General features: G+C 41.0%; 1 protein-coding gene across 1 annotated transcript; it reads right to left on the reverse strand.

The window, feature by feature from the left end:
• Positions 1 to 3,304: 3,304 nt before the first annotated feature.
• On the reverse strand, positions 3,305 to 8,395 carry LOC131220172 (cysteine-rich repeat secretory protein 38-like). The gene is made up of 5 exons (XM_058215137.1): positions 8,323 to 8,395; positions 6,157 to 6,184; positions 4,614 to 5,380; positions 3,643 to 3,732; positions 3,305 to 3,462 (listed from the first exon to the last, which is right to left on the reverse strand). Exons 1-5 carry the CDS (start codon positions 8,393 to 8,395, stop codon positions 3,305 to 3,307), a joined length of 1,116 nt encoding a protein of 371 aa, XP_058071120.1.
• Positions 8,396 to 18,396: the final 10,001 nt, after the last annotated feature.

Raw genomic sequence — 18,396 nt, forward strand, 5'->3', positions numbered from 1 at the left:
TGGACACCAGGTTGTTATTCTTCACGATAAGACAAACTTGAGTACATTGAAATGCTCTTGGGATGGGACCTTGTTGCAGAAAGTCTTTGGGCACTTAAAACAAATCATCCTTTATTATCCCCCAACAAGCAGTGTAGAATACACCCCCAAAGCCGTCCAGACCAGGAGCACTATCAATGAGGATCGAAGAGATAGCTTGTTTGACTTCTTCGATCTCCAGAGGCCTCATGAGACCTTCATTCATCTGATCGTTGACCATCGTAGGAATGAATTGTAGGATACCTTCATTGAGGTTAGAACCTTCTTTAGAAAACATTTTTCTGAAATAGGCCTCAGCTTCAGCCCCTATTTCTTCTACAGTCTCAAGGATTTCGCCTGAGTCATTTTTTAACCTCTTGATTATCAGTCTCCTATGGTTGTCAAGGACCGAGTCATGAAAGAATCGAGTGTTTTTGTCTCCTTCAGATAGCCAGGCATTTCTTAATTTTTGTTTCCAAAAGATCTCCTCTTGGAGATAGGCTTTTTTGAGCTTAATTTGAGCTTGGAGTAAAGCATGGAAGTATGAATTAGCTTGTGAAGAAAGATGGTTGGCTTTAGCCCTTATAACCTCATTTTTTACCATTTGAATATTCCTAATCATGTCTCCAAAAACCTCTTTGTTCCAGATTCTAAATTTCGTCTTCAGATTTTTCAGCTTGAGGAAGAATCGGAATATAAGAGAAGCTTCAAAATTGATGTCCCATTTGGCTTTGAAGAACCTCATGAAGTCATCGTGGTGTGTCCACATTCTCTGACATCTGAATGGATGAGGGAATTTCTTAGAATCCTTCTGAAAGGATAGCAGGATAGGGGGAATGATCTGAGAAGTATCTGGTAAGGTGGTCAACCTTAAAGGCGGGGAGGGTTCTCATCCAATCAATATTGATTAGCATCCTATCCAGTCTAGCCCATCTATGACTGTTGCCAACCCTATTGTTACACCACGTATATATGGAGCCTAAATATCCTACATCCAAGAGACCAGTGTTAGTGATCATGTCCTGGAAGTCTGTCATAGCAGCTGAAACTTGTTGAATACCGCCCAGACGCTCGCCAGGACAAGTTGTGGCATTAAAGTCACCACAGACCAACCAGGGACCCATAATGATGCCATAAATAGTCCTCATTTCTTCTGACAGGTTCTTTCTTTCCTCCATGCATCAACTGGCATACAATGCAGTAATGTAGACAAGTTGGGGAAAAGAATCAGTAGCAATGCTGAAAGTACCGGTCTGAGTTGAAGCTTTGACCGTGTGGAGCTGAAGGTGGCTTTTAGCTAGAATCCATATTTTTCCATTCACTATGTCTTCCGCTATCTGATGTTGAAACCCAATTTCACAGCCAGTGGCAGACGCTTCGAAGCCCTGATCATTGGTTCCTAGATGATTAGGAGCTCAATAGAATGCTTTCGGATCAAACGCTTCAGGTGACGGGTAGTTTGAGCATTGCCTACCCCTCTCGCATTCCATGAAAGGATCCTAGACATCCGACACACATCCCGTCTGCTTAGCCCTCTACTAAAGGCTTTTAAGCCTTTGACTCTTCCTGTTGATTAGGTGTTGTTTCCGGCGGTGTTTTCTTTTGATTTTGGCCTCTTGGCTATCAGTCCCTTCCTCAAGGGAGGAATAGTTAAAACCCTTTGAGCTTGTTTCCCCCTGAAGTTCCACCCAAAGCGTCAGGTCCGCATTCTGGTTCATAGGAACAAACCTATCAGACACCTGAGTATCCTGATAGCCTGTATCTATGGCCTCTGAATTGGGATGGTGGCCTCTCTCATCTTTATCCTTTGTTGTATCTTCATTGAGGGAGTGGTACCCTCTGCCTTGAGAAGATGGTGGAGAGAAGATAAGGTTTCCTACGTTGTAATCTGCATTGGGCTGACCCTGGGCTTACACTGGATTGGCCATTGTTTTAACGGTGCTATCCTTGAATAGATCTTTCAAACCTAATAACCATTAGTCCCAATCAACCACCACCACAGGGGCTGGGTTACAGCATTCAGTGGGAGGGAGGATCTGAGACAGGGGAGTGATGTTCTGGAAACAAGTTTGGTGGATAGGTTGAGGGTCCCTGTGGCACTGAAGCTGGGTTGGAGTAGCTATTTTGAGAGGTTTCTGGGACAGTTCTACCAAGGAGAGAAGCAGACGTTGACTGAGGTTGCTCGTGTCTAAATGAAGTAGCTGGATGATGAGGCATGTCCAGGGTCTGATGTTCTCCCAGCCCAGAAGGATCGTCGAGGTGGAGATTGTGCAAGTCAAGGGTATTTGAGTGCAGGGTAATCTGATCAAGCAGAACAACCTGCGGCATCTGTGAGGCCTTTTGACAAATGGGTTGGTTGATTAAACTGTGATCTTGGATCGAATCATTCCTTTCCGTTTAAATGGGATCAATAGCAGTCTCCTCCTCACCTGATTGTTCAGCAAACGATCTACCCACCCATTGCTTCATACTCTCCTTGTTTAAAGAGGTTGGGGCCTCATTATTGAGACTTTTACCTCCTGTGAAATCGCTGAGTTCAAAGAATGTTGTAATCTGGAACGATCTTCCTTCCACCAGCAGGTTAAATGTCGTAGGTGTTGTGGAACTTAGAGTCGGGAGAATTTTCACCCTGGCGTACCAATGATTTGGCCTGTTGAGGGACGTCGAATCTATCTCCAACACTAAGCCCAATCGATCAGCTATCTGCCCGATGGTATGCTCACTCCACACATGGATGGGAATTCCTTCTATCTGGATCCAATTTCCTTTTCCCGGTATCAACATTACTGGACTCCATGATCTGGCGTTCTCGAGGGACATTTTCTGTTGGATAATCTTATCCCTTGAGAAGGCAATGGCTGCTTCCCTAGAGGAAAACTTAATAATATAAGCTGATTCAGAGGTTCTTAGAACTTCTACCTGGTTGTGTTGATAATTTGAGCATCTGATGACTTCATAAATATTGTTTGAAGCGTCCATTGATCCTGCTATTTCACCAACCACCGCATAGATAAGGTTCACCCTACCTTGGTCAGAAACCCACTTTGGAACGATAATTGAAGAAGAGGAGGATGGTGGGGTGGGAGGGAGCAGAGCTTCCACATATGATCTGGGAGGGGATCGGATGAGAGGTGGGTGGATCTGGGAGTCCTGAGGTTGGGGCTTTTTTTGTGGTAAGGGTTGGGGGTTTCGGTCAGCTGGGGTTGGGTTGAGCCTATCCATAGGGGCTGGTTTTTTGGTTTGGGGTAAGAATTTGGGGGTAATCTCTGGTAAGCATCATTTATCATCATGCGACGTCTGCTTTAGAATCGATCATTGAGGTTTTCTTTCGCTGCTTTAGCCTCTTCTTTTCACCGGAATCAAACAAACCCAAAGCCCCTAGCTCTACCAGTGGGGCCAGAGGAGGGAATATAGACATCCGAGATGTCCCCGAATTGCCCAAATCTTTTGCACAGATCCTCCTTAGTAGTGCTGAAAGCTAGGTTACCGACGAATAGGCTGCATTCCTCCTCTCTTCTTTGCCTATTTCTATTTGCCATTCACTGTCTCAAGGACGAGTCTATGTTCTGCTCTAGCTATTTGTAGTCATCGTCGGAGTTTCGCAATGGGCGCCATCCAAAATACCAAGATTTTGAGAAAGGAATGGAAATCTCCCAGATATCGCTGCGAATCGCCCTGCAAGATGCCACTGCAAATCGCCTCGCTCTTCAAGAACTGCGAGTTCAACCAACCTAGTGAACCACTTAAGCACGTTTGCAACCACGTGGGCAGGTGCAAGGAATATAATAATAATAATAAAGTCTCTTCATCCATAGAAATACAGTGCATCAGTTGCTGATGTATAAAATTTGTAAATCTACAGGTCTATTGAAGCCATCGACAAACTACTCGATGCTATCGGGCAGAGTTCGATACCATCGAACAAGTGCTCAATGCCATCAGAAAAATTCGAAAAATCCATCTTTTCTTGCTGGAAATTTTCGGTGTTTTCCGATGTCATCTACAATCTGTCGATGCCTTCGAAGTCTCATCGAAGATGTAATCGAGCACTCACAGAATTTTATAAGTGTGGATTTGTTTTCAATTTCGATTGTGATTCTTGTATATTATATATATATATATATATATATATATATATATAGAGAGAGAGAGAGAGAGAGAGAGAGAGAGAGAGAGAGAGAGAGAGAGAGAGAGAGAGAGAGAGAGTGTAATTGGAATTTGGGGAGGGCATAGCTTGGGTTGATTCAAGGCTTGTTCGGATTAGGTAATATCTATCTCTTCTAATTTTCTTCTTTCATAGTGCATTGTTGTCGCTTTGCGATGTAGTTTTTGCCTGCAAGGGTTTTTCCACGTTAAATTTGGATTGTTTGTGATTAGACTTGATTGTGTGATTGGAATACTTTGCTTGATTCATCTCTCCACGGTCCCCCAACAACATCGTGATATGGTGCACTAGGGCCATGATAGGGTGAAACTAAATTCCCTCTCTTTCTTTAGAATAATTTCTATGTGAAATGGAAAGAAGAACCGAAGAAAAATAGTAATAGAAGAAACTAATCCGACCAATAGTTTTAGTTGCATTAGAAGCATTTCACCTGGCGATGGGGGCAGCAACGGTGGATCAAGAACTGGAGCAGCTGCAACAGGAGGTCGATGCGTCCGTGGCGGTGGAGCAAGAAGTTCAGGAGTTGCAACAGGTGGCGGAGTGGACGGTGCTTGAATGAAGGGATATACCTCATATCTTATATGACAACTCATCGACAGAACCTGCCCTCCTAAATTTCCATGACAACATTTCGGAAGACCGTTGATCATCGATTGCAGACATGAATGGCAATCCTTTGTTGATATATCTCGAACACACTCAACTGATCCGTATATCTGAAAGTCAGGAGAACTCACTGACCCGGCCACAAACATGGATGGAGACAGCTCTATAGAGGACAGATTGTTCATCAACTCTCTTACCCGTTGATCAAAAAGATCTGGATCCCGTGAATGATTCGGATTTGGAAGTGAAAACTTGGGATCAATATCAGGTTCGGAAAAGAAGCGTCGCTGTGAATAACGTAGAAGGCACTCATCATATTGTATGAATGCATCCTTCTTGCTGGGACAGAGGCGGGTGATCTCACCCTTGGAATTTTTTATGCATTCTTGGCAGGAATGAGAGGAAACATCACCCCGGCATTGGGCGAGGCCATAGACCTGATCGGGATCTACGCCAAAGGAGGCGTTGTAGTAGCCGTTGGAGGAAGTTTTGGTATTTAAATAGTGGAGGAGGAGGTTGAGATTGGTTTCGTATGCACTACCGTTGATGTAATTGCCTTGAGACTTACAAAGGTGAAAGGCTTGGGCCCTACTGGTGTTTTGAAAGACCAAGAATGAGCAAGTGTATAGGAATAAATGGATGGTTTTTGATGGAAGAAAATGCATTCTGCAGAGAGAGAGAGAGAGAGAGAGAGAGAGAGAGAGAGAGAGAGAGAGAGAGAGAGAGAGAGAGAGAGAAGATTGTCCCAGGAAAAATTACAGTAACGCACATAAAATTATTGTATAATTATAGTTTTCTGCCTATCATTTGTCTGATTACGGTTGCATCCTAGAAATTCTACAAGGATTTATTTTATACATTTCGTCAAATGGATTGCATTTAAATGACCAATTTACCCTTTTGGAGGAGACCAAAATGCTTGTATGACCGTCTTAGGTAGAGCTGGAAAATAAGTTCGGCTAAACCCAACCTCATTGATCGAACCCGAGTCGGATCGGGTAGATAAGGTCCTTTGATTTGGCTCGGGTTGGAAAACGCCAACCTGATATGATTCAGGTTGGGTTCGGGTTGAGCGAATTCAGGTTAAGTTGGGTTGGGTGTGCATTGTAAGACCTCCTTATGGCATGGCCTATTATTTTGATGCAACCAAATTTTTGTTTATGTTAATAATGAAAAAAATCACTGGACCTGATACAGGATCGATAGACAAGAGGTCAAACTAACGGACAACGAAACAAGTCGGAATCCATTGGAAAGGACGTCAAGATTACCTTCCAAGGAATCTGGAATCATTCCATATGGATTTTTTTTTTCAACATATCTGCACATGCATTCGGGAGGGTGCTACAACAAGGTTTGGACCTCACCAATAGTATAGGCCACGCAACGACAGCCCTGTACAGATTAGAAAAGAAAAGGAGATAAAAAAACATAACAAAAATTAAACTACATCAACCAACCCCAAAATTAAACTAATTAATACCAGGATTGGCAATGGGCCAGCGAGGCAGGGCAGGTCCTAGTCTGCACTGCACTTAAAACCTGATGTGAAACCTAGCTACTAACCCAATCTGGCTTGGCCCAAAAATCAACAAAATCCTTATTTTATACATAAATATTCCTTTTATCTACTAAAATAAATAAATAAATAACCAACCCCAAAGCAAATCCCTAATTGCCAAAGTGAACAAGCATGCACCAACGACAAGGCCCCTTCCGTAACAGATATCAGGGACTTTCCAATGGCATGACAAGCAGCACAAATTCAGACCCACACCACTTTCATTATTATTATATTATTATTATTATTATTTTATTTTAAAAAAAAAAAAAGAAACGTGAGAGCTAGCACACAATTTGAAACTTTGTTATATTTGGATGAAATTTATAGACTTCAAGCAGACACCACAAAAAGGATTGTGCCTTGCCTATCATATACCCGCAAACAACAAACTCTACAAATAATAATAATAATAATAATAATAATAAATAAATAAATAAAAATCAAAGCGTGAAGCTTCTCCAACCTCTATAGAGCTTCCCCTAGTTATGGCATCTCCCTAAAATCTCCCACCATAGAGCAGAAAGCCTACACCCTTGAAAGAACAAAAGGAAGAAAGTTGGACAGCAGCCCCCACAACTAGGTTACCCCTCCCCCCCTTTTAGATTTTCTACTTCTCCCAGGAATCCCGACTCCTGCATTATCCAGGACCAAAGATCCCCTGATCTCTCAAGGAAGGTCAATTCTTCTTCTAAAAATATAATTCAGACGATTGCCACTAGCCATCCTCGCTAACAAATCTGCAACCGAGTTGCCTTCACACAGAGTATGAGAAAAAAATAAGACCAAGGGATTCTCCCTTATTTAAGATGGACCCCACACAATACCAGTGATCCAAGGCTAGATGAGTGTTTGGCTGGAGATCACTTCCACTATAACGCAGGAATCCGTTTCGACAATAATGCTTTTTGATCCCATATCACTACACATCTCAATACCGTCTAACATATCTTGAGCTTCAGTAGTAGTGTTAGAGACCCGCTTCCACACTTCTTCTATTTTTTCCAGGAGAATTCCACCAGGCTTAAATAAAATTCTTAAAGTTCCATAGCATAGGACATAACTAAATTGGAAGAGCCATGACCATGAGATGCATCAATACGTGTTATTGAAATCAGAATGAGCTGCCAGCCCATAGACTGACTCAGAGGCTCGATCATGGGTCAGCTATGCAGGCGAAAGAAACTTCAAAATCACCCCCAAACTGCATGATCCCAAATGTTACTCAAAGATTCTAGCATGCATTTGAGATAAACAAGTCCAAAACTCTTAATTCAAGGTCTAGGACCCAAAATATTACTCCAAGTGTTTAGAGGTCATTTGGATGCCTTTTCAAAACTCCAGGAATTAGCTCAATTTGAGCTAGGACAACGAAGTTATAACTTACCCTTTGTACACCTACAAACTTAGTTGTGAAGCTGAAAGGAATCGCAACATATGATCACTTTGTGACAACTATTGGTGGGCACTTTGAGTTCAAATGACTCGTATTTTGGTATGGATTGATAGCAGTTCAAATTATCTTTCCAATAGCTCTAAAATCAGCTCAATCTGAGTTGTTAAGAGAGAGATATAACAATTCTACTAAAGTCATGCATTTCTACCTAAAGAGGTAAAATCAAGTCGGCTTTGTCTAACTCAACCCACCACCATGGAGTGTGCTACAGATGTGACCTAGCATCTTTTGAACCAATCACAGGCCACCAAGTGACTCGGTTTTCCTCCAATTTTGTATTTAAATGCCCCACTAATCTAAATCATTAAGCACTTTTTGTCGGATTTCCCCGAAAAGATAAAATTTAATAAAAAACTAAATGAATATGAAGAGCACTGACGTGCACCAGTGTAGACCCTAAGTGCCAACACCCTGCTGGTGCACTTTTGTGAGCATCCAAAGTGTGCACGACGCTCTTTTTCTATTGCTGATCAGGCCAAGCGCCACCTTGAGAATTCTGACACACAGGGTGGTTACCTTCATGCACACGCACCACGCTCCCCAATCGTTCTTCGAGCCCAAATCGCACACGGTTCACCCCGTTCTCCATCGTTTTGACGGTTCTCGTGTTCTGTACATGTCATACATTTGTGGACATTCCCTCTGAATGGCAGATGAGGCCCATGCATGACCTCCAATTAGGGAAATGCTACTGAAAGTTTGAGTGATAGTGTTTGATGAGGCCCGTGTATGTCCTTGATCTAAGGGATCATGCTACCAAAATTTTCGTTTGGAACCATTGCAAAAGTCACTAAATATGGTTGTGAGATACTGAGTATTATGGTCCGTGCTCAAATACGACCCACACATGAAGAAGATCAATCTAGACTTCAGTCATAACGACAATCACTATGGGGCTAGTCTTGGACCACACCCCGATAAGGAGTCAATGATCGTCTAAGGACCATTAGATCAGTATTCTCTCACCTCGTCTTGATTGTGAAGGAGAGAGAAATTTGAATTATGATTCACAAATAAGTAATACCTGAAAAAAAGAGTAAGAATCAGATATAACAAGGGTAACGAGATATGGAAAAAAGGTTACGAAAGCCCTTCGTTTAAAAATGGCATGGGCAGCGAGATTTGGAAGTGACAACAGCCTTTGGGTCTCATTCTCAAAAGAAAAATATAGAGCCAACCTCTGCTCAGTTGGGTCGGGCCATCTGTCTCCTTTCTCATCCCCACTTTAGAAAAATATCAAGGCATTGATTCCTATGTTAGAAGACAAAGTTCAGTGGTTGCGGGGTCAGGGTTCCTGCAACCTTGGGAAGGAGAAGTGGTCGGGTCTGGACCCTTTGGAAAACAGGGCCGACAGGCTAATCCTGGGGAGTTTACTTTCCCTACAAGCTCATGACTTCCTGGGTCAGAATGGTCCTCTCCCTCCATCCTCTGTATTCGTTTATCTCCGCCAGGATGTTCTCGACAACATATTTCAGGTAGGCTTTTCCTTATCGAAGAACCAGACTCCTTCGATAACCCTAATGTAGTCTGTTTAAATGGAATACAAATACTCATACAATAACCCATTTTTTTTTTTTTAGAAATGTCGGAGCATACCACCTGTAGTTTTGTTAATGTTACAGGAGATTTACACATTTAAGCGGGCACAATAAAATATCATGCCTCACTTATCGTATACCCCAACCGATCAGAATTTACTAAATATAGAATAAAGCCCCTTCACATTCTACACCAACTGCTACAAAATAGACGAGAAAATAAAACCCAACATGTAACTGACTGCTAGTTCCCATCTGTACAGAACATATGGACATCCTTACCTTCAATATTCAAACATCCCAACCCCACAACCTGAAAATACCCAAATACTAATTGCCTGCCCCTAAACAAACATTAGCTCACAACAATGGTGAATCTGACTTCACAATAGAGAAGGAAATAGATCCCACAAAATTAAAATTTGTAAGCATGGATTACTGTGAAGGAAATAGATCCCACAAAATTAAAATTTGTAAGCATGGATGGCCTACTAAGTAGTAGAGGAATATGCCCACACTTGTATGATCACCTATGTCATTAGTGTATTTGTGACCTGAGCCTAATGCACCGTTCTAGCTCAATGGTATCTCAAGCTCATTATACACATCTTTAGCCTCGCTTGAGTCCCAAGAACATTAATGAGGTCAGCAATTCCTTTCTCCATGACCCAATACCCTATAAGCTTCTTAACACGTACTGAGCTTTATCAATCTTAGGCTTAATAGGTGCCTCTTTCTTGATTCACCTAAGAGGATGAATTTCCTTACGAATGACCATTGACACCAAAAGCACCATCCTAGGCCAACAATTCACACTCCGTGTGGACATCATCTTGAACTACTCGGACAACTCTCTTCTCCTTTAGAGCCCTATAAGCCACTTACATTCATTATTATGAATGTCATGCCATCTCATGCACTCACTTCCACGTGCATCACATCATACCTCATCTCATCTGTAGTTCTTGAGCTGCTTAAGGATGAGATCTCTTGCCCTTGTCTGCTTAAGGATGAGATCTCTTGCCCTTGCCCTTAAAAAAAATCTAGGGCCTCTTATGGCCCCATTCGTCTCACTTATGTCTTATATCAGTACTGATAACGCACGAACCTCAAAAGTTTGTGATGATTCAACAAAGTCACATTAATCGTTTCATCATTTCTTACACGTATGGCTATTCATGTGACAAATTGAGAATGATTATCTCTCTAGAAAAGCTACAAAGTTATGGCCTATGAGCCCTAATTCCCTATCAAATGGCCACATGTGAGGCCCTTGTTGAATCCTTGGAAGGTTCAAAATATCTTGTTTCTTTTATTGATGTTTTATATAGAAATGCATTAGTTTACATATTAAAGAGGAAGAGTGATGTTTTTTCTTATGTTATCAAGTTTAAGGCATTGATTAAAGGAGGAGAATGTATCTCGTAATAATTTAAGAAATTTTGTAGTGATATAGTATTTAAAGGCGTTACACGGTCTTTGGTACTCAATAACATAATGGAGTCACTAAACATATGCACAGTATGATTGTGGATCATGCTAAAAGCACCCTGAGTTTAGCTAAGCTCAAGTAATATTTTTAGACAAAAGATGATAATATGTTTTATTACTGGATCAATTGTTCTCCCATGGCTACACTAGATTACAAGATTCTTGAGAAGGTATGGATTTAAAAAAAATAAAATTTGCTAATTAGACACTCTTTCGGTCACTTGATTATGGCGCTTATGTGTCGATTCTAAAGACCAAAGGATTGTGCTAAATATGAGGTCTAGAAAGTGTATTCTTCTTGGTTATGCAAATAGAACAAAGGAACAAAATTGTGGGAACCTACTACTCACAAGTTGGTAATTAGTCGAGAAGTCATTTTTAATGAAGTTTCATTGTAGAAAGATAAAGAATTTCCAAGCTTAGCGTCGCGAGACATCATTGAATTAAAATCTTCAAATGATGTAAAAATATCAATGTATGGATTAGAAGATTAACAAGTTCATGATATTCTTAAAGAGGAAGCTGACGAACAGCTTGTACATGGGATACTAAGTGCTCAAACTCAAATTGATCAAGGTCAACATAATTCTGATTGGCTCAAGAATTATGTTATGTCTTATGCTTGTATTGTAGAAAAGTATGAGATTTGTTCATACCAAGAGGCACATTAATCTTTAGATACTAGAAAATGGAGAATGTCCATAGAGAGCAAAACTCGGGAATTTGTTAAATTACCCAAAGGGAGGAAAGTTGTTGGTTTCAAATGGATTTATAAGCTAAAGAAATATATTAACAAGAATTAATAGTTTTAAACACTTAATGTTCAATTATTATGAATAAATGATGATTTGTGTCAATAATTAATGAAATAAATGTCAATGCTTTTGTTTGCTAGTTAATAAAAAATATATTAACGAGAATGTTGAAATATATAAAACTTAATTAGTAGTAAATAGGTATGCTTAGAAATTAGGTATTAACTATAACAAATTTTTCTTTTCAGTTATCTAAATGAGTACTATTTATATTGAGTTGAATATGACAGTGGCCCTTGACATGGAGATTAAGCAATTTTTTATAAAATTATTATTTTTATATGAAAATTTTAATAAAGAAATTTATATGATTTAACACAAACGTTTTATGTAGAAAACAATAAGAATATAGTTTGTCAACTAAATGGATCTCTTTACAGTTTAAAGATGGTACTAAGGTGTTAGTACAAGCGGTTTAATTCCATCATTGTGAGCTTGGAACTCCAGAGAGGAAAGGCAAACCATTATACTTATGTTCGTAACTATAGTAATGGTAGCTTCATTCTTTTATTATTAAATGTAAATGATATGCTTGTTACGTATACTAGTAAAGATACTATGGTGTATGCCAAACCAAACATTACACAAGCATTAGGAGCAACCAATTACATAGGAGATTATGACATGAGAAAATCCATCATAGGTTATGTTTTCTCTTTCATTGATTATGCGATTAGTTGATGTTGAGACTATAATAAGTGGTGGCCTTATCTATTACAAAAGTAAAGTACATGGTAACTACACAGCATTGAAAGAAAAGTGTTTGGTTGAAGAGGTAGTTAGAAGAATTAAAATTCAAGTAGAAAGTGATTGTGATTTATCATAACAGATAAAACTTATTACACTTGGGTAAGAATTTGGAATTTCATGTTCGGATTAAGTACATTAATGTTCAATATTACTTTCTTCATGATGTGGTGAAAGATTAACCGATCTCCTTGCAAAAAATTCATAAGATCCATACTGACAACAGTGATATATTATAAGAGAGAAGCTTATTTGGTGCAAGAACTCTGGTAATGTTTTGACAGTTATTATTGCAAGTGTTTTTTGTACTTTTAGAAAATCTAGTCTTCATATAAGAGAATGTTGATGTAGTGGTTGAGGGAGAGGTGATGTCAATTACCCCTCTCTACGTATGTAGGCTCCCTCTCTACATATGTAGGCTCACCTCTCCCCTTGGTGTATACAATTCTCTTCTCTTATCTGCATGTGAGTTTTTTTTTTTTTTTAACAAAATGATTTCATTCATATATAAACTGTACAATCCAAGTATAAATCTCAGGATTTTCAGGGCTAAAACCTCCCCAAGAAAGCTTATTGTACTGCCTATGAAATCTCAGCCCAAAAGCTAACAAGAAAATTTAAGCCTTCCTATTGGTCTTAACAGTGCCTAGCCCCACTTTATCGAGGAAGATCTCTCCTCTGATCGAAGACGGAAGGACAACGAGGCTCCTGAAGATGGACGAAGATTGGTTCGCACTTTGGAGTTACCTTCTCTAAAGGTACATGGCTAACCGATAGATGGCCTCTTTGTTTGAACTTAGCAATTTTTCTAATCCAGTGCCTCCAACACCAAGCCGACTGAGCTTTCCCATTGATCAGTTCAACTACCAATTTTGAAACTATCTCCACCTCCACCTTCAGCAGCCCCAAACTCAAACACAGTGAAAGCCCATCCTGAATCGCCCTCATTTCAGCCATATTGTTTGAACCCAACTCATATCCCATCAAGAATGCAAACAAGAATGAGCCATCGGGTCCTCTACAAATACCACCTCAGCTCGAAAGACCTGGGTTGTGATAAGCCGACCCATCAATGTTGAGTTTTACCCATCCAGGACATGGCTTGGCCCACTTCACCTTCTCAATGTAGATCTTAGCTGGAGGAGGGGACAATAGGCCTAGCAACTTGAGAGTCAGAACGTGGGACATGCTCTAATTATCGGTCAGCTTAAAATTGTTATACATCACCCTGATCCACCACAAGACGCACTTGATTGTTGTTGCTGCACTTATGGGATTTCCATCGAATTTAATGGAATTCCTAGAGCGCCAAATTTCCCAAATCACCAGGCTGGGAACCTGATTTCTCAGGGATGAAAAATTGCCTGGGGAAGAGCCCGCATTCCACCATTGTCGCATTATACCTTCCATTGAGAGGGCCGGGAGGGGAGGGATCTCTAAGAAAGACCTAAAGTGACTCCATATCTTCACTACTAACCCGCCAAAAAGAAAGAGATGGTCTAGCGATTCGATTGATGGGGGCTAACCAGAAATCTCCTCACAGTAACTGCATTTTGATGCCAACGAGACCCCTCTGCACTGCACCAAATCATCCACTGCAATGGCCCCATTCAGCACCCGCCACACTAATGTGGCTATGTTTGGCGGCATCTTCCTATGTCATACCAAACTTGCCTAGTTTCTAAGCGAACGGGACAATCTACATAGCTTCCAAGTTGATTTCGATGACAATTTCCTTGCCAGCTCTAAGGGCCAGAAGCATACATCCCTTTCTTCAGAGGTGGCGAACCCTCCTTGGAAGATGGAATCCAGTACCTCCTAGGAAAGGTATGAGAAAACTGATCAGGATGGCAAAAGAGGACCTGCCTCACCAATCAGATCTTTGACTTGTAGGGAGGAAAGAGCAACTGAGATAGGCTTGATGGCTTGAGGGAGCAGTGGACCTAAGCCGGTCCAATTGTCTCTCCACAGATTTAGATTGCCTCGCCCCACACTCCATTGCATATTATCATCCAGAAGGGGAAACAGGGCTCTAACACTCTTCCATAGGGGAGAGGGGAATGAGGAGAGGTGGCCCTCCGAGGAGACGTTGAAATCGAGCGGGTGTAACGATCTCATCAGCAATGACCATTGACTAGTCCCTTCCCCAAATTTCGCTACCTAGCCCAGCTTCATCCAAAGGGCCCACATAACTTCGTTAAGGGGCCTGATCCCTAGCCCACCTTCGTTAATCAGATTTGCAACTGACTTCTAGCTGATCCAGTGATGTTTGTTTTTGTCATCCGCCCACCCCCAAAGGAAATTGGCGAATCTCCGCTCAAGCTCTTGAAGGACTTGCTTTGGGACCTGCGTCGCTACAATAACATGGATAGGGATGCCCATAGGACGTGTCGAATCAGAGTGGCTCTCCCTGCTTGCGAAAGGAATCTCACATTCTAGCTACTAATCTTGGTCTGAATTTTGTCTAGCAAGATTTGTAAATCTACCTTTTTTATTTTGCCTGTCGAAATCGGGACTCTTAGGTAACGCGGCCCAGAACGGGACCTCGGGTTGCCGAGGAGACGCTCAATACTCCTAACCCGGCCCACTGATAATTTCCATGAGCATAAGAAAGAACGCTTAGAGAAGTATCTGTATGTGAAGTTTAATTCTCTAATGCTATGTGCAATGCTCTCTCTTGTGTGGTTTATATAAAGAGGTGCACAAGTAGAGAGATATGTTCCACTTAGATCATTTTCTAAGGTACTCCTTGTTGTGCAAATTCTTCTATGGGTGAGAGATATAAATCTTGTATTTATATTATTCTTATTTTAGTGAAAAATAAAGTTGTGTTGTTTTCTTATGAAGTAGGCATATTGCTAAACCACATAAATTCATGTGTCACTTGTTTATTATTTTTAATTTGGCATTTTTGATTTTATGGCTTTGTTTAGGCAACATTGAACATGTGCGGGTGTTTTTGTACAGTAGTACATGAATGCGACATGTCAAAAAGGAACACAAACTACACACATTACTAGTAGTAACATCCCTGATGGATGGTGGTTTCTAAGCCCCACCATGAAGTATGTAGTTTGTCTATATCATACATCCATTTTGGATCATTATTTTAGGGCAAGAGTGCAAAACTAAGGCAATTTCAAATCCCATGTTGACCACATGATAGGAAAACATTGGTGATTGAATGCTCACGATTAAAATCTTCATAGAGCTCATGGTAATGTTTATTTTCTACAAGTTGATAAGGTCATGCCGACATAAATGAAAGTAAAACACAAATATCAGCTTGACCTTGAACTCTTACAGCCCCATGAAATTTTTAATAGTGGACATTCAATCACCATTGTTTCCTGTTGTACGGCATGCTCCTGAGATTTGAGCTTGAAAAAGTAATGGATAGCCGGGATAAAACATATACACCATGCCCAGATGGGCACTGTTCATTGCCATTGGCTGCTGACAATGTCAGTACGCCGAGTGCAACCGCCGGGAAGGTTCGTACATGGTATGAAACGCCCTGGTCTGTCCGACAACCGAACAATTATTCCAGTTGCAGGTGGGAAAAATAACATAAAATCGAAGACATCCCTTTCGGCATTTATTTTTCCTGGTATGTTACAATTCTCTCGCCTGCAGGCGTAATAATCGAAGAGGTGTGACATTTAACAAGCTTAGATTTTTCCAAAAGAAAACACTTGCTTGGGTCCGTATGCAAGGATGATCCAATTCATCCCCATATGACCCACACTGTCCATCGATTTTGCTGGCCTTGACCCCACACACCACATAGATCAAAATTTTGGGTGGGCGTCTCTTGTGTTGTGACCCTCCTTAGCATGAAAACATTGATTTCTAGAAAGTCCCATCATCATGGTGATTTACGTCAGATGAACGGATTGAATGGAATATATAAATAACTGTGGGCTTCACATTCAACTAATAGGGGTCGGCCCATTCCTGTTCTTCCCAACCTTGTGACCTACTGGCGTTTTTTATTGGTCTGCTTTTAGGATTCCAGGCTGGGGACGAGGAAAGGCAGCTGATGTTATAGTTTTATCTGGGATGCTGGTCGGCATGTCCCTGCTTGACTACCGGTAGTCAGCCTAGGACGGCCCTTTCAATAAAATAGTTTGTCGAGTTTATACTTGGGCGGTTCTTTCCAGAATAATTTGTCAATTTCATGCTCACGTGGCCGCCTGCATTTTAAAAGGGAAGAAGGAATGAGGCGCGGATTAGGTACCACGTATACACGCGCCTGTTCCGAGCTCGGGACAGGCGGAGGCCCTGCGGACAACTGAGGGGCCACCGTGATATATGACTTCTATCCACAGTGTCCATCTATTTTTCCGTATCATTATAGAAGACTGGACCAAAAACAAAGCATATTCAAGTTTTAAATGGACCACACAGTGGAGATTAAATTATTACCCTTGAAAATTTCTCAAGGACCACAGAAGTTATGGATGATGATGATATTTATTTTTTCACTTCATCCAGGTGTATATGACCATATCAACAGGTTGGATGGAAAGTAGATGACACGGTGGACCCTAAGAAAGTTTCAATGGGAGTGCCCATCGTCTGTTTCCATTGCACAGGGAATTTAATTGGTCCACATCATCTGTGCTGATATCAGCATAGTATTATGATGGAATAAAGAATTATTTAAAAATACTGCCTGATTAACCCATTTGCTGCGAGCACATTACATAAGGATGCGTAGCTGCGACCCAGGATTCGCTGATGTTTTTGAACCCTGGGCCCACTTCCAGCACCTTAATCAATGACCCGTCTTAGCTGTGACTAGGATCCAGTGATGTCCGGGAGACCTTAACCGCGGACCCACCTCAATATGTGATGTATGTATCTGCCTTTTATTTATTTATTTATTATTATTATTATTATTTCCAGATGATTTTAACGCATTATCCAAAAAAGAGATACAAATCTTAAGTGAACCACACCACAGGAAAGTAGTCATTGAATGTCCACCATTTGTAGTTTCCTACTATCAATGTTTATAATTTGCCACCTAACCTGTTGTTAATAAGTCACACGGAAACCAATGAAGGGAAAACATTCAGAACCTACGTGGCCCAAAAAGTTTTCAACATTCAATGTCTACTGTTTCTCACGATGTAGTCTCGGATGAATTTCATTTTTTCCTTTCCCTAAAATGAACTGACGAAAAGGGTAGACGCCCTAGATATACAATGCATCTAGGTTGGCCACACGGTCAGGACCCACCTGCATGGCAGGACGGGTTTCAAAAAAGGGGCATTCCCATTTCAAGACTCAACCGCCTAATGCAGCACAGAGCACCCATGTCGATACTGTATGCTACTAAAAAGTATGTGGCCCACCATGATTGCTGTGTTTTGTCCATGCTATCAGGTCCCACCTGCATGGGGCGGGTTCCAACGAAGGGGCATTCCCATTTCAAGACCCAACTGCCTAACGCAGTACACGGCACCTATGTTGATACTGTATGCTACTAAAAAGTATGTAGGCCCACCATGATTGCTGTGTTTTGTCCATGCCGTCTTTCCACCTCGTATTAGGGCATGAACCCAAAAATGAGGCAGATCCTAATCTCAGGTGGAGCACGTTATTGGAAACAGTGGTGATTATTGCCCACCATTAACAAATTTCTAGGGCTCACTGTAATGTTTAGTTGCCATTGAACCTGTTGATAAGGTTATAAAGATATGAATGAAGAAAAATAAATACAATTCTTAACTTGATCCAAAACTTATATATATATATATATATATATATATATATATATATAAAGCCTATGTTCACTCCATTAACAAAATTGTACAAAATTTCGGAAAATATTTCAGACTTCCGCCAGAGAAAATGACCAGGCGGAAGAAAAAAGACTAGTAACAGGCCTCACACTGAGCTTCCAAAGAAAATTACCTAATGGAACCCAGCCCGACTTAATCTAGCAGCAGCTGACCCCTAATCCGAGCGCGGAGATCAGAGGCCCACCT

This window comes from Magnolia sinica, chromosome 12 (genome assembly GCF_029962835.1).
Source record: "Magnolia sinica isolate HGM2019 chromosome 12, MsV1, whole genome shotgun sequence".
NCBI classification, from domain to species: Eukaryota; Viridiplantae; Streptophyta; class Magnoliopsida; order Magnoliales; family Magnoliaceae; genus Magnolia; species Magnolia sinica.

Excerpts from the sequence above, each read along its gene's own strand:
- LOC131220172 (XM_058215137.1), bottom strand. The coding sequence starts at position 8,395 with ATGGAGAACGGGGTGAACCGTGTGCGATTTGGGCTCGAAGAACGATTG. Across the intron at positions 6,185-8,322 it reads CGTGGTGCGTGTGCATGAAG|GGCTGTCGTTGCGTGGCCTA; the intron begins GTAACCACCCTG and ends TAATCTGTACAG. Across the intron at positions 3,733-4,613 it reads GTTGCTGCCCCCATCGCCAG|TTCTTGAAGAGCGAGGCGAT; the intron begins GTGAAATGCTTC and ends TTGAACTCGCAG.